The following is a 27,101-nucleotide window of genomic DNA, read 5'->3' on the forward strand; positions in this document are numbered from 1 at the left end:
GTACTATCTTTAGCACTGCAGCTCAACAGTAATATGTAGAGTACAGTACACGAGAAATTGGTGTCATACACCGCTATATTGAATGTAGAATTCCCTACCTGTTTTTTGTCCACCCAGATCATGAGGATTATTATAAAAAGACAGTATTTGAATGACCTTGTTATCTTTCCTTAGTGCAGTCACATTTCCAAGTGATACTAGTTTTAGCTACTTACGTGGGTTAACTTCATCAGAAAATAACCAGCCCTCCCTTTAATGCTGTACTGTATAATGGAAATTCTTTTCATATTGATCTCAATTCCATTTCCAAACTTAAATTACAATGTCCAAGGCCAAAAAACTACACTGATAACATCTGAGTTTTATACTGAGAAGTATTCGAGAGCAATGAATTAAAATTGCGTCTCTTTTAAAAATTCCATGAGCGTCCCAAACAACCTCACATACCACAGTTTGAATGGTTTATCTATCGCCCATCCTGTCAGTTGCCATATAATACTTAAGGGCAATGATCTCCTACCCCACGCGACAGGCCTGGGTTAGGTTTCACCTTATTCATCCTGAAGGAGCCAAACTTCAGGACAAAATGCTACCTTAGTTTTATTTCTGTCACTCTGTCCTAATGCACTGAGTTCACATTGCTTTATACTGAAAATATGTCACAACACGATAAGATAAAAATAAATTTGTGTCCCTCTCTTTGCACTCCAGATTGGCATTAATTTTTAAAGACAGTTGTTCCAGTCTTTCCCAGACACAAATAAGTGTATCCAACATGTTTAGTAAAATAAATATTTGATACAAAGTGCAGATACTTAGACAATATGGTATGACGTTACAACATTGACTCCAATGACAAAAGACTTTTTGCAATTGAAATTCACTATACCTAGCACCTATTTCTGAGATTTGTGCCCGCATTTTGTCAGTTGTGTCAATTATAGAATGTTTCAGTTGATGCTCACCTTTTATTCATATATCATAGATCACATTTTATTACATAGATCAACTTTTGTGTTGTGACTATGTATAATGTGCTTTGTAAAATTAAATTCTTAATAAATATATTTCTTATTGGAATTAATGATGGTAGAATTTAAGACATAGATCCTGAAGAAATGCTTAATGAGCTAATTTACCAGAATCATCCAGTTTGAGATTCTGTGGTACTCAAAAGTATGAAGTAGTCAGTTCTGCCAATGAGGGGGAAGTGGGATGGAAATAATGAAGGCTTCTCAGAGAGGTAACTAACAATCTTAAAAATGGGAATTTTCCACAGGGAAAGGAAATTTAAAGCTTAAAAAAATGTGAAAAGGTACGAGATGTCCTATTTGAGAAATTGCAACTAGTTTGATATAATTAGATCACAGCACACTTTTGATGATACTAGAAACAAGTGAACCAAATCAGACATTGACTTTCTTTACTCATTATGGGACTGAGGTAGATGGGACCTATAATAGATTGAGATAGGACCTATAATAGATTGATTTTAAATGAGAAAACAATGTGATCCTGAACCCATATTTTAAAAGATAATATTACACGGAACCAGTGTCCCATTTTTAAGTAATTAATATCTGCCTACATTCTAAAATCATCTTTTGCTGAGTTGTACAAGTGTAACTTAAATCAATGTCAAACCAAAGAAAGACTGGTATCAGTCTGGGGGTCAGAGACCCAATATTGGATCTTATATGTACCCATTGCTGGTTATGCAATAATAGGGAAAGTGGACTGCCTTTTCAAAAATCTTAAAGTGAGAATATTATTTTTAGACTACAAGACTGTTACATATTATAATTTAAAAAGTTAATATCCACATAATTTTCTCTATTCAGTAATCCCTATCTTAACATAATGGATACATGCATCATTAAGAATGCTATTGCTTGAAATGGTGAAAGTTATTGCAATTTGAAGACCTGTGATTACTGAGCAATCTATGTTTATCAAGCAATCCTGAGATAATGTGTCTGTGATAAATTTTTAAAAACTGGCACAAGTCCTGAGATATGTTCATACTTCATGTGTATTTTTCTTATGACTCATTAACCTTCTGTGGGAAACTTTACATTTCTTCCTTCTTTAACTTTTATTTATTTATTTAGATTTTTAAAGGGTCCATTAGAGTATGTCATTTTTACCAGTTTTTGGGTATCAGCCAAAAACCATTTCTTCTTTTATTTTTTTCAGCCACATGTTGACATGACAAGATGGAACCACATCTGTATTACCCTGAAGAAATGTCCTGTTTCTCATTTATCAATTAAATAATTTCCTCTTTGTAAAACATTTTCAATTGAAACCATGTTTATTAAGCAGATTTGGTCTGTTACTCGTGACAAAATAAAAATTTAAAAAAGATTAACTCAACAAAATCTCCTTTTTCCTACTGGCCAAAATAAGAAAGAAGCAGTCGTACCCCCATGAGATGTGTATTGTCATAACAGACTATTTTGGGTACAACAGCTCCAAACCCAATTAAAATAATACTAGTTCTACAAATGAAATATTTGTTCGCTCGTGTAAAGATTCGTGCTGAAATATATTTAATAACAAAAGTTCTTTTGTTCTTACACATCGCAGTTGACTCTAAGTATACAAAATGAAAGCTTGCAATGACTTGACAACCTTGAGAAGAAGGCAAGAGTAGCATAGAAGCCTGCTTAGAATGTCTTTTCTTCAGCGTCCATTGCCTTGGTGGCTTCATTTTTCCAGATTTCCCACTCGTGTGCTGACACCACTCTGGGAAAACACAGTCAAGCTAACTTAAGACATGGAGGTTAAAATAAACCAAAGAGTGCCTACTGGTGCTCCTTATCAGTGATTTGAACAACTTCTTTCCTTACCAACCCTCCTCAGGAAGCCCCGGTGGTCGCCAGAGCAGCCTTGTTCCTGGAATGCGCCCGCTTCGTCCACCGCTGCAACCGCGGCAACTGGCCTGAGTGGATGAAAGGGCACCACGTGAACATCACCAAAAAAGGCTTGTCCCGGGGACGGTCCCCCATCGTGGGCAACAAACGGAACCAGAAACTGCAGTGGAACGCCGCCAAGCTCTTCTACCAATGGGGAGACGTGAGCTTTTTCTTTTCTTCCATAAAACTTAGGGCACTGAGTGGAGTAGACGATTTTTTTTAATTGCCCATGTTTTGGAGACAGTTTATTGAGTGTCTTTTATGTACCGGGCACTGAATGAAACTTTGGGGAGGAAATTAACTCATTGAATTCTCTCGGTAACTCTGAGGTTACATGTTACTATGCATGTTCTACATTTCAGAAAACTGAAGTTAATACAGGTGGGGTGATGTGACATATCCAGTAGATGGAGGAACCAGAATTCCATCATCTATTCTGGGTTCCCAGACCTTGCTTTTAATTGCTGTATTCATCAGAGACCATCTTTGTAAAAATTAACATTATAATAATTTAAAATTTATATCCTTGTTTTGGCTTTCTATTCTAATTTATACTTTCCGGGACATGACATTTTACCATTTCCTAATAGAATTACCTGTTTTGTTGATATGCCAACTCTTAGTTGCCTGAAAGTCTTTGGAAATGACATACACACAAGCATATGCATGCAGACACAAACACAAATGCCCAGCTTGTGTGCAAGTATAGCTAGGAATTAGTGAATAAATAAGACATGAATTAGTCTTCTTTAGGTCTTTAATTCCATAGGGGAGAAAAATGGTAAGGAATAAAAGAAAGGAAAGAGGACTGAGTTTTTTCTAATTTTAGACAGAAAGAAATAAACACATAGAGAGGGTTCCAAACATTCTTCTTGCTTTAAAGAGCACTTACTTTCCCTAATAGTTTACCTGTATGTATGTATTAATGTGCCAATGAGAATAGTTTTGTCTAATTTTAGCCACATTTTTTTCAAAGTACCAAAGCAAATTCAAAAGATATAAATTATCACCCAGTATGTGTGCATTCTAGCATTACAGTGAACACATTAATCTTTCCCATTTTAACTTCTATTCTTTGAAATTTTTCTTATACAAACTTATCTTATATAAAGAATATATCAAGTATCCTTCATAACTATCAGAGAGAACCCCAGTGGTGATGGTCAGGACTTAGCATAGCCCTCTCCAGGCTTCTCTTGTACCTTATATATGTGAGCAGACCTGATTTCTTCCATGTGGTGTTCATTTCTTTAAAATGACCGAATTGTTACACAATTCCACTGTACTTAACCCTACATTTAATTCTGTTTGGATGTAACAGTAGTAAGCACAGAGTTTAGATAAGTCAAGCAGTGTCAGTAAAATGCATATCATGAGATACATAGATAATTTAGTCATAGAAGTAGAAGGAATGGAAATCCATTAATAAAAACCCACGTCATTCCATCTTACATGATTTTAATTCTCATAAATTAGAAGGGAAGATTCATCAAGCTAAAAATCAAAATACTGAACCTATGTTCTGTTTCCCCCTTGCCCCACTGAAACTGTGGCTATGGGCATGAATTATCAGGGTACCTGATTAGAACATCTGACAAGTTAAAATGCTATGTGGAAAAAACTGCAAGTTAATAAACTCATCAGAAGGCCATGGATAAAAACTTGGACATGAGAATTCCATATAACTTGGTCAGTGTGCCTGGTAGGGGATATTTATACCCTATAATTATGTATCTGCCACTAATATTGGAGAGAAGGAATGATATGTTCCTGATCTACCTGAGTCAATACTACCTAGAAAACTAAATTCTTAATTAACAGAAAAGAGATTTTTACTGTTACTAGTCTTTCTTAGAGTAAAAATAACAACGTATAAAATCTTTTAAGAGAAAGGTATGACTTTGTCATCTGTTATACTTATCTGGAAGACTGTTTTTTCCTTCCCCATAGAGAGATCACATATCATGAGAAGGCCAGCATGACCCCAGATGTTCAAATTGTTGTGTTAATTGCCACAGCACCACCTTATTGCTGCTTTGTGAGAACAGGATATTTTCTTTTCTCTCTTTGAAAGTTTTCTTAGGCTGATGCACTCCAGTAAAGAGCTCCAGTAAAACCTCTTTTCCTAAGGTTTATGAATATTCCCCTAAATTTACTTCATAAATAGCTATGCTAACAAGCACACATTACAGTAAACAAAACGTGGGGTTGAGAGAAGAGATATTATTCGTTGAGAATGGACAGTGGGGAGAGTGGCTACTCCTACGCACATCCTTCAAAAGTGGCACATTTTAGATAATTTGTGAAGGCACCATAACACCATATTAGATGCAGAAAGCGGGATTATGGGAAAGGTAGGGCAGGCAGTTTGAGGGTGCATTATATTTGTTTCTATGTTCTTCTTCCAACCAATTGTAAGAACCTGTCCTTGAGTCTTTTGGCCCCCACCCAATCCCAGGGCTCACTCATCCTAAATGTTACAACCTGGTTGACATCCTAAATGTCACTCTGGTTAGAAGATAAGTGAATCGCGGCCCAAGCTCCCCACTAACCATACCTGCAGGACTCAAATTTCAGTCTTTCACATTTAGTGTTTTTATTACTAAAACAATGAATAATAGTTTCTAAAGACTCAGTTTTGTGGATGCTGTTTTATGCTCATGCTAAACCAAATGTGTTACTATCAAAATAAAACAATCAGTTGGAACATTTAGATCACCAAGTGACACAGAACAGCTGACGAGTTGTTCTTATTTTCAAACCCCTTTTTGTCTATCTAAAACCTTATTAAAACCATTCAGCCCTCTGCTGGTGAAGAGTCTTCCTGTTTTCCACAGAAGAACTGCTGGTTTTCAACATACAGTCTCTTAGGAAAATTGGAGGCATACAGCATTTTTTTCAATTGCCCAGTTCATTTAAGGGGAGAAGTGTTTTGACTCCTTTATTTTTTCTCCTCATGCAAATAGGCAAGCAGTTAGAAATAACTAGCATTTCTTTTACTTCATTTGAAGAGGTTTTGCTGGGTAATTTCCTTACATTAAACAGAACACATGAACACTTTTATTCTAAGAATATAAATTGCAAAATGCTATATGTGCATAATTTACACTCTGAGAAAGGTGTCCACAGACCTTCTCATGACCTAAAGGAAAAAAGACAACTTTACTACTGTGCCAGCCTCCTTTGAGTCCTCAATATAATAACAGTAATCAACTGTATGAATGATAAATTTGGATGTTTCAGGGTGTCTCCCAAGGCAGTCCATCCCTTCATATGTGTCTACTTATAGATGACAAGCGGCCAGGATGTGTGAGGCCTGAGTCACTCCATTATTCAGCTTATTAAAGGCACAAAGAGATGGATCACTGGCGTCTTTTTGAAACATATCAATTTCATAAGAATGTCAGTTTAATTTAATAAAAGCAACAATTTGCCATTATAGGTAAAATTATTTTTCACTTTGAAACTTTATACACTACTATTTAAAAATCTTCAATTGGTAATCCCTGTACTTTGTTTGTATGGTTATTCCAATTCTGGTACTTTGTCATATATATATACATACATAATAATGTAATAAATCCAAATACAGTTGCTTTATTTCATCTCATTTACATTGAGAGAGCCCAAAACAGAGGCAGTATCCCCTGAAAGCTACAAGCCTGCCCTTCACATGGCCCTTCCTACCTTTCTTGTCCAGAATTTCAAAAAACCTCCCAAGCAAGTGAGCCGTACAGTTCAGTGCTGTCTACTCAGATTCTGAATCCATTCACCTTTCTCTTCTGCTCCCTTCCTCCATGAGACAGACCTAATCTGTGATCTTTTAAAAGTAAACAGTGAGATTTGGAGTCACAAAGGCAAATAATTAGACCAGGTATCAACTTTTTAACTTCATTTTCCTTTCAGGATATTTTCATTATTTTTTTCCTAAACCAATACTAAAGAACTTTCTAATACAATAGTGACTGCTTTCATTCCTCTGCTGATAAGATGCTTTTATCTTTTTCCTTTTTTTTTAATTGTCTAAGTCTTAGCTATTGTGATTTCCTCAATTATTGTGGATTCAAGGGCAAAATTAAGTTTTGAGCAGAGCTGGCCCGTTTCTTCAATATGCAGAGGTAGTTTTTCCCCATTGTATTACCTACCTCATTCTCAGAGTGTTTTATTGAGTGGTCTTTCTGAAATAACAGTCCTACTTCCTAAACCCACAGGCTTCCCACAAAAAGGAGAAAGCATGAATTCAGTTTTGAGCATTGCAAGGATTCTTTGACCAAGGGATTTCCCAGACAAACTTTCATGACCAGTCATCTGACTTCTTTGCAGCCATACATATTGCTAACTGCCCTCATCTTCCTGTTCCTTTCATCCTCTGTGGCCATTATACTCTGGAGCCTCTCACATCTCTGTGCCTGTCCTCTGCCACTTCCCATAATCCTCCACTTCCTCCTGTGGTCCCCTGCCTCCTCTCCCCCCATAAATGTAAGCATTCCCTGAAATCTTGTAAAACTTCTCCTGTAAAATTTTCCCATGGGCTATATTATGCCTGTTTTTCTATAATATCACTGTTTTCTGTATCAGTGACATAGATTTTTCTATTCATAGCACTTTTCCGATCCCAGGACTGCATTTCCACCTGTATTTTGAAGGCTTTTTCTTAATATCCTAAAATTCAGTCTGACTAAAATAAAACCCTTCTCTCCAAACAGCCTAAATCATCTGATATGACAACTTTTGAGCATATTCCGAGCTTCTTTCCCCTATTGGTTCTACCTCACCCACATTACTGTGCTTATAAGTCAGATCGTTTTGGCTTCTTGTCTAAATGGTGAAAGCATTTTCCTATGTGGTCTCCTCTTCACTGCCTCCACTCATCTAATCCATCCTACACCCTGCCAGTGGGATGATCTATCTAAGTAAAGCAGGGCCCCTCCAAAACAGGTCATTGCAACCTGATCTCCAGGACTCTAGTCCTGCCCTCTCCAATTTATTCACCAAACTGCCAGCAGAGTGAAAAGGCTAAAGAGCAAATCCAAATGTGTTTCCTGCACATTTAAAGTGCTTCAGTGGCCTTCCTTTCCCCTTAGGTTAAAATTCATATTGCTTAGCCTGCATTCAGTACCTACTTTACAACATTTGTTCAAACCATTCCAAGATTATGAATGATGAAGTCAAATGTGCTAATGCACCTGAAGAATATGTTGAGCCTTTGCATCTAAGATGTGTTCAATAATAATAGGTTATCGCATTAATTTTCGAAAGCAGGATGCATGGCTTGTCCTTGAATTGTCAGGCAGCTAGCACAGTGTCCCTCAAATGGATACTCAGTTCTAATCTTCCTCCCAGCCTTGCAGCACATGATGTGCTCTCGTGAAATCATGCTTCAGTCAGATGACCTACTTTTCAGTTCCCAAATACGTGGTTCCTTTCCTGAATATGTGTCTTTTAGGACTGTCCACCTGAGCCATCTCCATTTTCCATCAGCCAAACACCTACAATACTGAGACTTTCTATCATTGTGTGCAGTGAGTTTAATCTCTCTGTCTCTCTCTTCTGAGCTCATTACATGTTTTTAGTCTCTTAATGTATTATTTCAGTACATTATTTCCCTCCCAATAGTACAAAACATAGACAGCCAGACACTCAGTTTGAATCACAGTTGCAGAGAACAGAACAACCCTCAGCAAGCCTTTTCCCTCTCTAACCTTCCTATTTGCTGAACAGGGATCCTTCAGGGACCCTGCATTTAGTCTACTAGGGAGCTTAAAACAAAGGTTCTAGTGTACTATAACAACTTACTGAATACCTTACAAATTACCTTACTTTGTAAATATCTGATGAAGGAAAAAAGGAATAAAATATCCGAAAAAGCATTGTTCCAGCCCTGGAGGAGACTAGAGCTCTGAATTCGTTTTTCAACATTTAATATTATCTCATTCAAATTCGTCTTTGAGAACTTTTTTAGCTGTATAAACTGTGGATTTAATTTACAATATCCCAGAGTGATCGATGTGGAAATTTCCCTTGAGTCTTATGATGCAGTTTTTTGGATTACTCCAGTCTCATGATTGAATGGCTCATCCTCAGAACAAGGCCTTTGGTGGTGGTGGTGGTAGTAGTGGTTATATTTTTGTGTTTGGTTTTGTTTCCTTAAAACTTCTCAGGTTAGCGTATATCACTGTGGTATAATTGTTTTAATTCTTTTGGGAAGATATCCAGCAGGGAATAGCTGGGTCAAATGGGACTATTAACTCTAGGACTATTAATCTTAGCTCCATATTGATTTCTATAGTGGTTGCACCAGTCTGCACTCCCACCAACAATGGAGAAGGGTTCCTTTTTCTCCACAACCTCACCAGCATTTGTTATTGGTTGATGTCCTGATAGCAGCCATTCTGTCTGGGGTGAGGTAGAATATCAGAGTTGTTTTCATCGGCATCTCTCAATGGCCAGTGATATTGTTTATAGCAGTACAGTTTGGAAATAGCTAAAGCTTGAAAACAGCTAATTGCCATCAACTGGAGACTGGATGAAGGAGATGTGGGTTTTTTTTTTAATAAGTGGAGTACTACTCAGCCATAAAGAATGAGAAATTTGTGGCATTTATAGCTAAATGGATGCACATTGAGGACATACTTTTAGTGAAATTAATAGGACACGTGTAAATACTGAATAGTATCTCTGGTGTGATAAACTAAAAGTATAAATAAGAATCAAAATGTAAAATCGATATTGTGTAATAGGAAAAAAGTTCTAAAGGTGTAGGGGAAGTGGGAGGGGTAGGGGAAAGGAATAAAGGGAACAGAAAAATAATAGAAAAGGAAAAAATGGAAACAAAGTCTTTGTAAATAGGGAAAGGTGGAAGGGGTTAAGGGAGGTCAGAGCTATGGGGAAAAAATGAGAACCAAGACCTGTCATGTATAGGTACAAGAAACCAATGATGAATGTAACTGTATTGTATACCTAAAATGTACCAATAAAGAAAAAAATTCTCAGGTTAGCTGATAAAAATCTTAGGATTTTATGGTATCTTTATATATCACTTTTTTGTTGATGTGGTTTTAGCTTCCTGATTTATACCTTGTTACTTGATTCCAGAGTCTAAGAATTCTAATTCTAATTCCAGAGTTTACAGAATTCTAATATGTTCTTAAGAGCTCTGGTTAGACTTCACATACCCAGTAGTGGACACATGTTAGTTTCTAATACTAAGCCTAATTATTACATGAAAGTCTTATTTCTTGTATGTCCCAAATTTAGTAACTTTTCGAAGTCCTTGAAAATTATAATATAGGAACAAAAAAGAAATCCATCTGGAATTTTTTCTTACTCATGCACAGAAAGCCAAACTGTTTACTTTTTTCTCTCATTGAGTTTATTGGTAGATTTTAGGTATACAGTACAGTTACATTCATCATTGGGATCTTGTACCTTTACATGAAAGATCTTGGTTCTCATTTTTCCCCATACCCCTGCCCTCCCTTCACCCCCTCCTCCCTTTCCTATTTACAGAAACTTTATTTCCATTTCTTTTTTCATTAGCTGAACTGTTAAATCCCAACTTTAGGGCTCCTCTGGGCTTTTTCCCTGACTCCTCCTTCAGTCAGCATCTGCTCCATTTTTGCATCCAGTGTATAGTTGAGGTAGGAAAGAGCTCCATAAAGGTAGTGTCTTTTGTCTCTTCTTTTGGAAAATTCCTTTTGATAAATCATACAATAGTGCATGATGACTCAGAAGAACAGCACTTTATGAGAATTGTATAAAAGTCAGTTTTGTCAACCTGCTGAGTTATTAGGTCATATCTCTAACGTAGTTGTTTTGCACTCTAGTGAAAAAGAAGTTGGCATTTTTACTAAGTCATAGAGTATTATGAAAGAGGAAATGAAGTCTGTAAAAGCCAATAAGTGCATACATAATAGTAGATATGCATAAAATTGCAATACCAGAATTATGGTACTGTGAACTCATTACAAACTCATTAACGTGACAGACATTCACAGAAAATAACTCAATCAGAAGCTAAGTATCTTTGCCTTCTCATTTCTACTGCAGTAAAATCTTCCATTAAAAATGACTGTGAACAGAAGAGGCTTATTCTAGAAATAATGCCCTCCTTAGTTGATTATGCCCTCTGCAATGTGAGAGCCTGTTCTAGAGCCTAACACATTTGTGCTGTTTCATTCTTTTTCCCTGTGGTAGGCAATTGGTGTGCGGTTGAATGAGCTGTGCCATGGGGAGAGTGAGAGCCCAGCCAACTTGCTGGGCCTCATTTACGACGAGGAGACCAAGAGGAGACTGAGAAAGGAGGATGAGGAGGAAGACTTTTTAGATGACAGTAAGGAGACTCCCTTTACTACGAGAACCCCTGCTTGTAAGAACCTCTGCCTGAGGAGCACTTACTATTTCTCTTTCCACTCTCATATTCTTACCACCTTCCCACGATTCCCACCACCTCGATCTTCCTTTTCCCTGTGCATCAGTATAAAGCATATTCATAAAACCACACAATGAGAGATGAGAGAGCAACAACCAGACAGAGAAGGGAGGCAGGGGCAAAGAGCTACCGGCCATGTGGAAAATCCACCCCTTCTACCCTCTAAGTCTTGCTGTTGTACATAAAGTGGTATTGGGCCTCTCTGAGAGCATCTGTCTGAGAATACAGTTGTTGGGAAAGGTTACTCTCCTAAAAGGGGTTTTGTCAGGTTTTATTGCAACTAGAAAAAAAAAAAAGAAAAAATAGTAGACAAAATGCTTCCCAAATCATTAAATTTTTTTTTCAAGGTGTATTGCAGTATTTAGTATGATGTTAAAATATTTACATAGAGTTTGCTTTCACCTTGACAGTCTGCTGCAGAGAACTGTAATACTGGTTATGCCCAAGCAGGCTGTAAAGAGTGAACCCCACAATTGGCTTGTTTATAGAAATGAGTCCAGCTGAAGCCTATGTTCTTGAGGTCAGAGTAACTCGCACCCAAATTCCATTCCCACAACTATAACCTTCTTACTAGAAGGACAATGTGTTAATACAGCCACATATTTTATCTATTCTGTTCCTAATTTGAAAGTGCTTTGTCTTGTCCTTTATGAGTCTTGCTTACATTAGTTTCCATAGAAACTGCAGGACTGCGTATCTTTTCACATATTCTTGCCCTTGCATGGAGGCTACCTTTACCCTTCTTGATTACTGATAGAAACCAGTGTTGAGCTAGCCAGCGTTTTTGTCAGTTGCACCAGCATTGGTTGTCCTGGCACCGCCCCTCCCTCCACCTTCTCTCCTAGTCCTGTCTTTTAGTTTGATTTCTCAGCCCTGCACCATATACTGGGCAGGAAACTAAAACCTAACTGCAAAGGTCTCCAATACTCTGAGGTACTGTATTTGATAGACTTATGGTAGCAAAGTAGATATGTAGACTCCTCTTACATCCATCTTCTCTACCATTATATGCATACATTTGCTGTGTGCCATACAAACATGTACATATATGTATATACACATGTGTCAGTATGCCTCTTATGAGTATACACTTTCAAACATGTTATAGAATTAGTATCCTTATGTGATACTTTTAACTTTCTCTGGTCGTTCAACATTCAAGTCTTCTGGTTTGATTTTAAGGATGGTTCTTAGTTAATTGATGTCAAATATACTGCATCCTAATAGCCATGAAAGGTAAAAGGGTAACTAGAATATAACATTGGGTAGGACTAAATAATAATCAAAGAAAAAACTTTTGGTCTTTCCACTTTGACACTAAGGATTTCTGTTAACTTTTCCCTAAGACCTGATCAAATCAGAAAAAATTATCAACTTAGTTGTTCACAAAATACCAAATTGTCGTATAAATATTTTAGCCTAATAATGAAAGCTTACACTAAAGATGACAACACTAATTTAGGATGACTCCCAATTGGATTTAACCAATAGGAAGACCTGTGGACCACCTAACAAGTACCAAAACTACATAAGGCTTCCCCAAACTGTGCTGGATCTTTCAGGGGCTCTTCAGAACAGAGGGGAGCTGGAGCAACATTAAATAGATTCATCCTTGTAGGCCACAGTGGGCTCCAATCCCTATTAGACCACAAAACAATAGTTTACTGTGTTAAAACTGGTGGGTCAGCTCATTGTTGAGACCATGCAGAACTCCATCCTGTTCACTGCAACAGAACACTTCAGACACCATCATGACAGGGTCCAGACTAAGACCAAGTTCATTGGCTATAGGAATGCTAAGAATCTGGATGGTAGAACTTTAGGAGTAAGAGGACAGATAGAGAAATTGACACTGAATATCTGGCGTTCAGTTCCTTTCAAACATTGTTGCATATCTAGAAAAGGTTCAGAACTATGTATTTCCACTAAATGTGCAATTGGTATGTATATTTTAGTCAGGTTAACACATAGTTCATCTTTATATTTAAAAGCTAAATACAGTGCAAGCAACTTTCAGTTTATAAATTCTACAGGAGCCTATTTTTTTCCCACTCCTAATGACAAGCAAGTTTTCCAGCCATTTATTAATGTTAGAGAGAGAATAATGGTTTTCAGGAAGAAACAAAACTCAGGTATTTTCAGAAGTCCATAATTTTTTACCTATGTAAGACATCATAAAGTATGTGTGCTATTCAATTAAGAAAGCTTACATGCTAGCACACATTTTAGAGAAGTTTAGGTACTGCTGATCTGTAACAACATTATCATTACTTAATAACTTGATTCATTCAAAATAGATAACTGTTCTTTTTCAAGAGGGAGAACAGTACATGTCTTTGATTTTCTTTGAATACTAAGTAGTCTGCATGATTTGTTATGATACATATTTGAGAAATGATTTTGGGAATTTTTAAGGTCTCCGTGGTATCACCTTGGACGTTGTTTTTAGGCCAAAACTCATTATTTGGCCTGTGGTAGATGCAACATCTTAATAATTAAAGACCAGTGTTCTTTAGAGCTAAAAAGAACATTTGCATAATTCTTTTGCAACTATGCCTTACTATGCTAGGCTAGATTTCTAAACTGTAATACAGATGACCAAGTAAGAAGTACTCTGTTGTCATTGTTGCACAAACACAACTGGAATAGAGCTAAAGCAATGTTACTGTCCTCAAAACATCAAGATAAATGACTTATAAGATAAAGGAAAAATTTTAGTGATTCCAAATCTAGTTCATTGTCATATACATAAGTCTACCTGTGATGAATGCAAGACTATTTTTTTTCTGTTGTCATTAAAAGGTTTCCTAGCTTAGTTGGAGCTATATTTTGTTATTTTATAATGCTTTAAGAAAAAGGTCCTTAGTTCTGATTATTTGATATTGTAATATTAAAACCCTGTGTACAGAAATACAAAATGGAGGAAGACAGAGGTGTATGGCAATGCATAGATTATGCTAAAAGGAGTAGCTAAACCAAACTTGTGTTAGTAATGTTCCCGATTAATTTGTAGCTAGATGCATCAGACTGTGCCTCTCTCTGTTGTTCTCGATCTGCCCTCTTATGAAAGAATTCTTTCATTCTTTAGGTACTGTGAACCCCTCTAAATGTGGCTGCCCCTTTGCCTTGAAGATGGCAGCGTGCCAGCTTCTCTTGGAGATTACCACCTTCCTAAGGGAGACCTTTTCTTGCCTGCCCAGACCACGCACTGAGCCTCTGGTGGTAAGTTCGACGTGTATGTTAATAATCAGATGGCTTAGGCCATACTATGACAAGGTTTCCAGTATTCGCAATGTCCTTAAATGCCCAGTGGCCCAATATATGCCATCTTTTAAAAATTCAACCTGGTTTGTGATGCGTACAAAGAAATGCTCATTTTTTTCATTAAATTTATTGGTACCTCTTAGGTATACAGTAGTTACATTCATCATTGGGATCTTGTATCCTTACATGATGTATCTTGGTTTTTATTTTCCCCAGACCCCTGCCCTTCCTTAACTCCCTCCACCCTTTCCTATTTACAAAGACTTTGCTTCCATTTTTTCCTTTTCTCATATTTTTTCTTTCCCTTCTTTTCTTTCCCCTACCCTTCCCACTTCCCCTACTCCTTTAGACCTTTTTTTCCTATTTCACATTATCAGCTATACAATTTGAATCTTAGTTTTTCACACCAGATAAACTATTCAGTATTTGCATATGTGTAAAGAAATGCTCTTTAAAAAATAACTCTAAAGTTGACTTCAGAGTGACTTAAAGGTAGCACCTTCACATACAATGTTTGATCACCACTGGTTATGCTGAGACTACTTAGGGCATTCAGTGTCCCTTACTCTGCAGAATAAAAGGAGTTTGATGACCAACATTTCCTGAAATAACTGACAGATAGTTTTGTACTAATTGCACATAAGTTTATATAGAAATATGCTCCAGTGAGTTTTCTCATGTAAATTATAGGTTTAGTGCGTAGTGTCTAGACATTCTCAGGCATATATTATTTGTGTGGCATTTCTTAGGGACTGTGGGCAGACAGAAAACATGACCACATGCAAACACACACACATACATATGCAAATATACATTCATGCGCCACAGGCCATCAGAACCTAATTTGTACAGCTGCACTACACACACATACTGTGTAAGGACCTGTTATCCCAGGCACTTCTCAGAGCTGACCTTCCTTGGCTTCTAGTTCCCTAACGGGCAACAAGTGTCCGGTGGTTCCTTCGTCACAGGTAATATCCAGCAGGTGAACAAGGCAGTCCTTTCTTTTCCTTCCTTTTACAGAATTAGCCTAAACTACTCACCCAGAAAAGCTATTGACACCAGCAATCTTTGTCCACTGAAGCAAATTTCAGTAATCATTACCTCTCCTGCCTTTTAAACTAAACTCAGTCTGAGTAAGGCAGCGCCCTAGTCCTGACTTGGGTTCAGGGGTGGATAAAAGAATCAATGCTCTGTTACCACAGAGTAGTACCTCTGCCTTGAATTTTCCAATGATCTAGAAAGCCCATTTCCTCCACCCTAAAATGTGAAATGGATATTTTCAAGTTGAAAGTATTTATGGGTAAAATGTACATTTTCAAGTCAAGCATACGCACATTAGGACTGTGAAACTTTACCATTTGAATTTGGGAAAGGATATGGCTTCTACTGCCCCTCAGTTAACTTCATTTCAATGAGTGCCTTTGATTTTCTAACTTGTCATTTTCACTATTTCTTGAGACTAGTCTGTAAAGTCAAATATGGGATCTTTGACATATGTACTTAAAATCAGTATAACCAAGTGTCTTAGCTGTAGGCCTCTATCAGCATGATCCTTATCACCCTTCTAATTATAATGAAGATCTCATAAAAACACAGGATACATCTGCTTTTACATTTTCAGAGTTTTATTGCTTACCACTTTGATCCACATGTAATAAAACATGGCTAAAATACTTTTGCTCTCCCTTTTAACTCTCTAAAGCTATAATTTAATATCCTTATTATTGTGACAGCTTTTACTTTTAAATCAAAACTTAAAAAAAAATACCATTGTATACCCGAATGGTAGAGTGTAGGAAATGCCAAGGAAGGAATCTAAAGCAAGACCTGCACTCATTCAGTCAACAAGAGGAGAAATTTTTACTTCTCCATCACCTTTAGCTAGGTCCAAGGAATTTTTTTATTCATCAAACTAATACTCTCATTGTTAAGTGTGGGTTTATGTATTGTGCTGGCAAGGACTTTCATAAAATAAAGGAAAAATAAGTTTTTTTATATTAGGCTATCATTGATCATACAGTAAAGTCACATTTTAATTTACTGTGAAAAAAAATCTCAGTATTATGGAACTGCTTTGTCAACATAAAAATGCTTACAATATTTTTTAATGATGGTAAGAGCACGTAACACAAAATGAATCCTCTGAACAGATTCTAAGTGTGTAATACATTATTGCTGATAGTAAATACAGTGTGTTTGCAGCAGACCTCCCAGCATATAGTCATCTTCCTTAACAGAAATTTCATATCTGTTGTTCAGCAAGTTGCCGCTTTCCCCTCCCCACAACCCCTGGAAAGCACTTCACTTATAAATTCTATGAACTTGACTATTTTAGATGCTTCATATAATACATAATACATTTGTTATACACACATTATGCATTTGTCTTTAATGTAACTAATTGAAATGTGCCCAAGGAATATCCATCCACATTGTCACATATGACAGTATTTCCTCCTTTTTAAGAGCTGAATATATTTTTGACAATTTCTAAACAAGGAATCTATAGATCAAGCATAAATATAAGCAAAACTAAATAGTCTCAACTTTAAACAGAACACTTGCTTCACTTACATATATTTGAAGTGTTTTGTTAGTTCAGTAACATTTTAGTACAGAAAAAAATTAGCTACCTTAATGTACGGAATAACCTAAGGTAGTATAATAATCCCATTAGACGCTAAAGATATTCTAGCATCTGAAGTTTTGGGATGAGAGTTAGGACACAAATTTTCTACCAGAAGTAATCTTTCTAATAGAATGTCATAAGACCATTTTCAAAATGGAAGATTTCCAGGTGAAGTATTTAATGGAAATGAAAACCCTAGCAATATTCAAAATGTAAATAAAAAAGCAGAATTTTAAATACAATAATTAAAGTAAAAAATACTTTGTTTAGCCATAGTTATTCCTTAGAAAGTCAGAGAGACCCAGAAAGCCACTAGGTGGGTGGGGAACTGAGGTAAAATAAAAGGAAAAGATAGTAGCATAGCATTAAGATTTTGTTAAAAATGTATTTTTACTAAGAACAGTTTTTTCAAATAGATCCCTAAATATAACTTGGTGTGTCTTTTGGTAGCATGTTTATGCACTTTAAAAAATAAGCTATTAAAAAGTGTATCCGAAAATGAGGAAATAATTTTTACAAGATTTTTAATGGTAATCAAATTTTCTCTAAATGTTATAGTCTAAACTTGAGAAAAATAAGAGGTTCTTTAAAAAAAATGTTGTTCTACAAAGGTTGTGATCTATTAAAATGTTGCCCAACTGAGTTAGTAAAACCAATAGTCAATGACCAAGAAATACTAAAAGCAATAATTAATAACAATTAAAATAAGTAATTTTTAGCAAATGTATAAATGAGCCCATAATAGTTTTTAAAACTATTACAAACTGTTTTTCATATATTCACATTCATTCATTGTAGCAAAAAAAAAATATTGGATGCTTTAATGCAAGATTTTGTTAGAAGCTGTATCAACTGTGCTATTTGGGATTTAACAAATCAGGTTATAAAATATATACTTCTGGATTTTAAATGTTCTTAAAGTTAAAAATTCTAAAGCAAAACATGCTTCATATGTACCAAGGCCAAACAAATATTTACTGGGAGTAGACCATGAACAAGGGGTTAAGTAGACCATGAATAAGGTGTTATGATGGCTTGAAATGAGGAAAAATATAGAGAAGAATACTTTGTAACAGGAAAATGAATACCTAAGTAACTATTTCCAGACACAAATATAAAAGTGGCCCTGAGAAAGTAACAGAGGACTACAGCTGGCCAAAGAAGGGGCTGGAAAGATCTGAGGAACTACCTTACAAAAAGTCAAGTTTGAATGTTGCTTCGAAATATTAGGTAGGGTATTGGTGTGCAGATAAAGATGAGATTAGAGGGCTAACTACTTCTGAAAATCAGAATTGATATAGTATTACTTTTTGTCCAACTAAGAAATTTTCCTGATTATTATAGAATTATTACCCAAAGAAAAGTAGATGTTTTGCTTAGAAGAGAAGTAATTCCATTCCTGAAATATTTTGGGAAATGTTAAATAAATGTATATCCTTTATTTTTGAGGATACAATGTAATTTTCTGATTATGACTACCTGAGTGTAACTTCTGTTCTTAAGCCAAAGGGAAAGAAGACATAACATGTGTATGCTAAAAAATATCATTTTATTTATGGCAATTAAAAGCATAAGATTTTCATTTTGGTGCAAACTGAATTTTTAAAAATATTTTCCATATGTATTTAATTCAGGGACTCATTTCATAATAATTAGAAAAATACTGTATAAAATGGTTAGAATTTTATGAATTTGTTTAATTTTGTAAATCCTCTAAAGGCTTTGTCAATGATTGAACACAATCTTGTGAATGGAAAAATAATCTATATTCATGGAACAGGTCAAATTTTCAGCTTCCCTGATAAGTAATTATACTACCCATGGCTTCGAATATGGTGTCACCCTCTCCGTCAGCAGACAGTGATGGAACCCATTTTACACTTAGGTCACTCCTAGAACAGTAAGAAATTCCCCTAACGTATGACCCTGTTCTGAGCCTCTGACCTTCACACATGAATATCCTTAACTCTCAACTGACTTTCTCTACTTATTTGCCAAGTAATGTCACTTAATTGTCAATATTTAACTTGAACACCATCTTATTTATTAAGTTATTAAACCCCAACTTTAGTTCACCTTTGGACCAGCTCACACTTGGATCACAGTCTCCAAATCTGATTTTCAAACTCTGTCCCTTAGTCTTTGAGTTTTTCATTTATGTCTTCTCATTTCCTATCTTAGAATTTAGGGAAAGAGCCACTTCTTATATATCCCACAGTGCCTAACATTTATACTGAATGCCTCAATGTTTTAATAAACAGATAAATGACAAAGGTTCAGCCAAGCTATAGACATAGAGGTAGATGATGAAGTTGGTTCCAGATTTGGACAAAGTATGCTTTTGGAACATAAAGCATCTAAGTAGAAAGGAAAAGCTAAGAGTTGGAGATTTGTATTTATTTTTAAATTCAAGAATAGCTTCTCACTGCCACAGTTTAAAATTGGTGATACATAGAGGAAATTGGCTGTACAAGGGCATTTATGTGTAATTCACAAGGGAGGATGGTTTGCCACAGGCCAGTACAGTCTGGAGAGAAACCAGAACTCATGGGCTCCTCACTGGCATTTCAGGATTTGGAGAGCTGCAGGCTTCGTTTGGATCCTGAGTTGGACCGACACAGATATGAGAGGAAGATCAGCTTTGCAGGAGTCCTAGATGAAAATGAAGACTCAAAAGATTCTCTCCACAGCAGCAGCCACACCCTCAAATCAGATGCAGGTGTGGAGGAAAAGAAAGGTATGGAAAAACAAGGATTATTTCAGGGTTTCTCATAGGATAATTGGTTGGTGGGGTCTAAACTATAAAATCACATGTCCAAATTGTTAATTGCCTACTGTACTGACTCTGTACCTCATTGAGGTAGAAAACCATACTAGTTAGAGGTTCAGCTTTGCGGCCAGAGGAACCTGGGACTTAATTCCAGCTTAGCAATTCTCCATATCCCATTGAACCTCGAAGGGTATCACCTTTAAAAGGAACCATTATTTTTCTTTCCAGGAAGGAAAGAAAACCACTCTCAATTCAACTCCCATGCAACACTTTATCACTTTGATTATATTTTATTCTTCTTGAAAAAGGTCACTCGAGGCTTAATTAGATGAAAATTATTGTTATTATTATTAATCATTCATGTGCAGCCAAAAGAGAAAGTGGAACTACAGTACACAGGTCAGAGCTTTTCTAAACTATCTTCAATTCAGAGCTCAAATTTGTTCATTACTTTTGAGCCCAGAATTGTTACTGTTTGTGTTTTTCTGTAGGATAATGTCCTCTGTGCCATCAGAATGTTAGTGATACCTCATTTCTGAAATGAATCCATAGAACGAAAGCTATTTGTGCTAGTTACTTAGGCCAGCTTGGCAGCTTGCTATAAAGCTGGAGTGCTTTCAGCCCCCCTTTGGGACTGTCACTAGACGCATCTGACACTTCTGACTCATCCTCCCACCCTTTACTGCTCCTTAGTCCTTTGGGGCTGAAAGACGCTGGCAGTCATTCTGTTCTTTTTGCCACTATGCATTGCATGTTCATGGAGACACAGGCAGTAGCAAGTGTATCACAACTGCTGTCTGACACTAGTGATCATATGATATCATCAGTTATATGACAGATCCCAATTTCAAATATGTTAAAATACGGCAGGTGGCACATACCTGTAATCCCAGTCCTCATGGAGTCAGAAGCAGGAGCATTGTAAGTTTAAGCCCAGCCTGGGCAACTTAGTGACTTAGCAAGACCCTCTCTCAAAATAAAAATTAAAATGGGCTGAGGGATATCAGTGGGAAGGGCCTGGGTTCAATCACCAAATCCGTAGAAAAGGAAAACTATGTGCACCTTACCACAGGTTAATAAGAGGCTCTCCAATCTTGTCTAAGTTACCTTTTAAAGCACCAATTTTTCATAAAATCGGTTAGTAACACCTTTTGTACTGAAATGCTTAGAGCTTTAAATAAAACAATACAAGAAAAGTAAAAACTTAGTACCTGGCAAATAGGTATGTGACAAATAATTGTTTCATTCCTATTTTTGTACATCACGAACATGTAGATTGGAACCCACAGATGCAATCCTGTGAAGACTACAGTATTTTAATTTGTTAAAGGCTCCTCTAAAGTTGAGCTTCACTATATGATTTTTTCCATTTCTTACATTTCATTGCCTTTTAATGCTTTTGTGAAGAATTTCAATTAAATGAATGTCATATTTGTCAAAACTGAGCTTATATATCAAAATGTTTTCTTGGGTCCCATAGACCATGATAATACATGTCTAATGAACAATGATTCTTAGGAAGAATAGCCCTATACAGAAAAAACATAAAATACTTAAAGTCCTGTAAGGAGTGTCTGTATACACACTGAGAAAAGTTTGAAATTTTCAGACCAGAATGGTGTCATAACATTTTAAAAATGCAAATAAGCATTATATCACATTCTATTGAATTTATAGGGAAGAGAGGCCAGGTTGTAGGAAGGATAAGCAAACTCTGAAGGAATTTCTGAGTATGACAAGTATAAAGTCAACAATTTTTAAATTACTACTTCCGTCTTTTAAACATATCCCAAAAGTATTTTAATTTAGAAGGCAATTTTTTGCCAAAGTTGTTCTGCTAATTATTATTTAAAGTAGTTGAATAAAAATCCCAAATATCTACATGGTTAAACTTGAGCAAAGTACATTCTGTGCCATTTTTAAAATTTAAAGTATGTGATTAATTTTTAAGGATATTTTAATTGACAGTTGTGATTTATGCAAACTACCTTGAAGGTTTGAACATTCCTATGCTTAGTATTTTTTCTCCTCACTGAAGGGCTATATTGATACAGGAAAGTGATTAAATAAGTGAAAAACACAAAACTGAAACTATAAATAAAATGAGATCATAGCCATAAAATGTCCTTAATCAGTTGGCAGAAATCTTCCCAAAGATTCCCAAATGTCCCCTAACCCATTTGACAAGCTGAAATCAGCTGTGGAAACCAACATGAAAATGGTGGTAATAGGAACCTTCCTAACGACTGTCATTAAAACATTTTAAACATTTTCATACCATCTGTTTTTGTAAGAGCTAAAAATGTCAGCTGTTGAAATAAAAAAATCTTAGAAAAATACAAATTCTTCCAAGAAAAACTAATATGAGCTAATCCTTAGAACTCAAACTAAAATCTTAAACAGAGTGTTAAGTCAGTTTACCCAATTTCCAAAGACAAACTAAGACCAGCACCCCAGAATACAATCACCAAGCCTACTCTCATCATCCTTCGACATCCATCTCCTGAGCGTCTAGTGTATACCAGAGCTATTACATGCTCCCAGAACACAGCAATGAACAAGAACAACTTCCTGCATGTACTTTTACTTATATTAATAGTTAAAAACTAATATTTATACATATTCACAGGACAGTGACTACTACAAAATATCAGGTGTTCCAGTGGCATTAAGTAATATGAAGCAAAAGGGACTAGGATCAGGGTTGTCACCTGGATCAGGAGGGGACGTCGTCAGAAAAGCCAATCATAATTCACATTGTCAGAGATGCTCCCTTGTGTGAAGGAGCCAGTGATGCACAGAGCAGAGGAAGGAGGAGTCCAAATGGGCTCCAGTGAGAACATAGCTGTGATGCCAGAAGGAACTTGGAGCATTTGAAGAAGGGCAAAAAGCCCAGCCTGGATACCACAGAAGGAGCTGGGAAAAGGCTGCTAGGAAATAGGTCAGAAAGCGAGGCAAAGGGTAAACAGGGTCTGGTAGATATGGTCATCAATCAATTCCGTTTTTAACGTGTGAGAGAGTTGCTGAAGGCTTGACCATTAAAGTGACAAAGTGTGTGTAATGATTTTATATTTAGGATATGACTGGACCTGTGGAGTGGGGGAAAGCTGCAGCAGCTTTAGGCACGAGCATTAGTCCAGGGAAGAGGTGGCAGGGCTTTCGAAATCCTGTGATTTGTTGAAGCATAGAGCCAGCAGGACTTGCTAATGGATACAGTGTGGGATAAGGGAAAAGGGAGAAAGAGATGCGTTGCCCAATTTAGATGAGTTTCTCTCACTTTCCTACTAGTCCATGTTGTCATGGAGATGAAGGCTGATTCAATGCTGTACAGTCTCAGCTGACATTTCTTATATACAAAACCAAAGCTGAATTCTAACTGCTGGGTCCCTTGTAAATAACCAGGGTCACAATTATGAACCCTGATTTTTTAGCACTACAAAGTATCTCCAATTATCTGGTGCTAATACAAATTCTCAACACTGAATCTTCACCAGATCATATTAATTTGGGATTATTTTGCTGCATTTGTAGGGTAGAAAGTGTCAAAAACTCAGGCAAAGAATGTTATCATGTGCCTCTGTAAAAATCTAAGAACTATCACTTCAGTCTTTTTCTCTATTTCTCAGACTATTTTTGACCTGAAACTACTTTAGTAGACATTAAAAATGACAATTATATTCTGTTTCAAACCTATTTCAGATGGATCACAGAGTCAGTTATACCTAAAAATAATATTGAAAAATACAGTTGGGTGAGTTTTGTGCTATAATTATAGTTAATTACAATTAACATGCAGTGTTGTATTCTGTAGTTTTTGTAGAGTTTATCCAACTCTGCTGCAAAAAATTTCTTCCAGATGTGAAATTCTGTCCAGATTTGTTCAGGGAGTTCTATGAGGCCTTTGTCAGCTGAAAGGTGATAATTTCAGTCTTCTTCAATCACAGGCGTAAACTAGAGATTTAACATTTATATTTCCCAGTGGGAATTCTTTGGAGATCCTTTATTTAACATTGCTATGACATTGAAAGTATACATTTAACCAATACTTTAAAGAGTTGTGCGAATTTTATTTTAGCCACCTGCTAACTCTCCTGTGGGTGAGAAACTTGACACTACAGCACAAACTTCCTGAATGGGACTTCAAAAAAATTATCAATAATAAATTATCAATAATAAATAATTGGAAGAAATCCTTTTTACATTTTTAAAGGCAAGCTTATAAAATTAACACCTTCCTAATAATGGATTTTAAGCCTTGAAAACTTTCTTCATCCTACTTTTATAAAATGAGTATTGACAGCATCAAATCTTTAAAAAAAAGTACAGAAAAATAGAAAGAAATATATATACATATATATGAATGACCGTGGAAAATAAGGGTACTTTTAATTTAAAAAACAAAAATAGACTTGAACTTTAAACATGTTTCTTTCCCCCTTTCACGTCCCCCACTGATGACTTTCTTCCAGATGACTGAAGGTGAACTATGCATGATCTTCTTGGTACACATAGACTGTAAGGTTGGCTCAGGGTGTTGCAACATTTGGACTGACATCTCATCAGCCCTTTGACTGAGACGAGGATGCTATGAAATCACTAGGTGCACTGAAAATGGAACCATTTCGCACGCATGCTCCCCCAAAGCACCCCGCCGAAACCACATGCCTTAGTACCTTTGCTGAGGGGCAGAGCAGAATCCACTGCTGACTGCCAGAACGAGAAGCGCCTCTCGATTTTATTTCTTAACGAGGTATTGCAAAGCAAAGGGTTTCAAGGGTAGCTCACCGAATTCTGTAAATTCTATTTCAAAAGAAAAATAAAGACAAATGGTTTTTCTGTTGAATCCCTATCATGTGATATGAATGTACTAACAGTTCTAGGTGCTGCTGCTGCAAAACACAATCATGCTTGTGAACCCTGGGCCAGAAAGAAAGCAGATTGTTCCCAGCCCCAATGAGCATTGTGTCCCAGAAAGATGCTGCACCAGCCCTTCCTGCTGGGCCCAGCCTCCTGCTTGCCTGACAAAGCCTGGTGATTGGGGGCCACTGTGGGACGCTCCCTGGGCAGAAAGGCTGCTCTTTCAGGGCGACACAGAGAAGGCTTATCAGGGACAAACTGGGGAGAGCTTGGATATAACATTGGCTGGGGAAAACTAAGGGGGGGAAAGCCCTATTTTATTCTTTTAATACAGTTCCCAGCAGGAAGATCAGGATAGGAGGTACTCGCCTGCTCCAGATTAAAGGAACCCGCAGTTTCCAGGTGAAGAAGGGGGGTTCCTTGTCCAGCATTCGCCGAGTCGGCAGCTTAAAGAGCAGCAAGCTATCACGGCAGGACTCAGAGTCTGAGGCTGAGGAGCTGCAGCTGTCCCAGAGCAGGGACACTGTCACTGATCTAGGTAACATAGAGGAGTGGGGTGTGCAGGGACGTGGGGGGTAGGAAGTCAGGACTGCGGTCCTGAAACAGCCGAAAGTCCCTTTCCTTACACATACATAAGATGGAGAGCAGAGCCAGAGGAGCACAGTTCATTTGGTCTGAAAACCACATACCCTCTCGAGCAGGCTGCTCAAAGCTTAACTTGCACATGTGTCACCCGGAACTCTCGTTCAAAGTGCACATTCTGAGTCGGTGGTCAATCAGCGTGGGTGGCTGAGAGGCTACATTTATAACAAGCTTCCTGGGGAAGGGGCTGCTGCTGCTGCTTCAAGAGTTGCACTTTGAGCAGCAAAGATAGAGGGTAACATTAGAGAAGACCTTTTCATGACAAGGACAGCTTTAGATCGATGTTTGTGTAGCCATACTTCCAGCCGGGGCTTTCAAAGTCAAGTGAAATTCCCACAGGGACAGATACCTGAAAGGTCTTTTGTATTTTAAAATTTTCATTTAACAGTAAAAAAATAAATAAATCAAATTATCAGTGAGGAAAGATTCTCTAGGCCTGAAAATTGAGGAATAAGCATGTCCCTCAGTTTCCCAGGAACGTGTTTTCTCCAAATAGTCAATGTGAATAATTCTATTTGCTCCTTGCTAACTCCACAGGGAAGCTCTAGAGATAAATTAGAAGATGGCTGTAAGATGTGCTAAATACACGAGAATAAGCTCTACACACAACCGAAGCAGTAGAATTGTAGTTTGTCATTGTAGGACCTAAAGACACTTCAGATCCCAAAATGTGTTTGTCCTAATATGGGCCCTGATTAGCATCTTAATAGCCAAGGAAAAGATTAATCAGGCAGGAAGACAGAACTCAGGAGCTGTTAGGTAAATGTTGAAGTACATTCTCTGCCATTTAGTCTCCAGTTTCAAGTCAGCAGTAAAATGTGGATAAGTGATTGACAAACCCTGCTAAAACAGAAATTGAATATATTCTAATCAGAGAAGGTTTAAAATAAGAAATGTTTCTGCATCCACCCACTTTCACCTATGAAAATAGATAATTTATGCATTATTTAAGATTCAGCTTATTTTTTAAGGAGACAATGCAGAAAAACTCTGAGACTTCTACTATTATGGGGGGATGAAGCTAGAATGTTATTACTAGTTAGATTGGAGGAAATTATTGCAATTAATTGTTTAGATTGATCAATTTGTCCCAAGTAGTTGATTCAAAGTAGCCAGGCAGGGCTGGGGATTTAGCTCAGGGATTCGGTGGCTTGCCTTGCAAGGACCCGAGTTCAATCCCCAGTACCAAAAAAAAAAAAAAAGCAAAGTAGCCAGGCAAGAGATAATGTTTTATCATATTTTAAAAACCCATAAATGATTTTAGACTTGTGAACAAAGCTTTATGCATAATATATTAAGCAGTGAGTTCCTCACGGATGTTTCTCTTTATACTCTCCCATAGAAAGAACCTAAGGGTTGTCCACAGTTTGACAGCTGCTGTCTTTGGATAGTCTGAGAGCAAAGCCTTGTGGCTAGAGCAATAGCACTAGCCACAGTCACAGCCACAGTAAAGGCAGCTGTACTTTCTGAGGCCACTGCAGGTCAGTTAGTGTCCCTGCTTAACTACACCTGTAAGGTCTGGTCAGTCTGGAATGGATTTGGGCACATTCAACCTGTAACTGGCTCATCTCAACAATTCAGAGACTT

General features: G+C 36.9%; 1 protein-coding gene across 1 annotated transcript in view; it reads left to right on the top strand.

The window, feature by feature from the left end:
- Positions 1-27,101, top strand: part of Unc80 (unc-80 homolog, NALCN channel complex subunit) — a 204,267-nt gene that overhangs the window by 83,770 nt on the left and 93,396 nt on the right. The window contains exons 24-28 of the mRNA XM_033763980.1: positions 2,866-3,078; positions 11,115-11,286; positions 14,438-14,571; positions 19,817-19,982; positions 25,207-25,410. Coding sequence (XP_033619871.1) covers positions 2,866-3,078; positions 11,115-11,286; positions 14,438-14,571; positions 19,817-19,982; positions 25,207-25,410 — 889 coding nt within the window. The remainder of the gene's footprint in view (positions 1-2,865; positions 3,079-11,114; positions 11,287-14,437; positions 14,572-19,816; positions 19,983-25,206; positions 25,411-27,101) is intronic.

The sequence above is a fragment of the Fukomys damarensis genome, unplaced genomic scaffold, assembly GCF_012274545.1.
Source record: "Fukomys damarensis isolate Sample0158 unplaced genomic scaffold, DMR_v1.0_HiC HiC_scaffold_16, whole genome shotgun sequence".
Taxonomy (NCBI): Eukaryota; Metazoa; Chordata; class Mammalia; order Rodentia; family Bathyergidae; genus Fukomys; species Fukomys damarensis.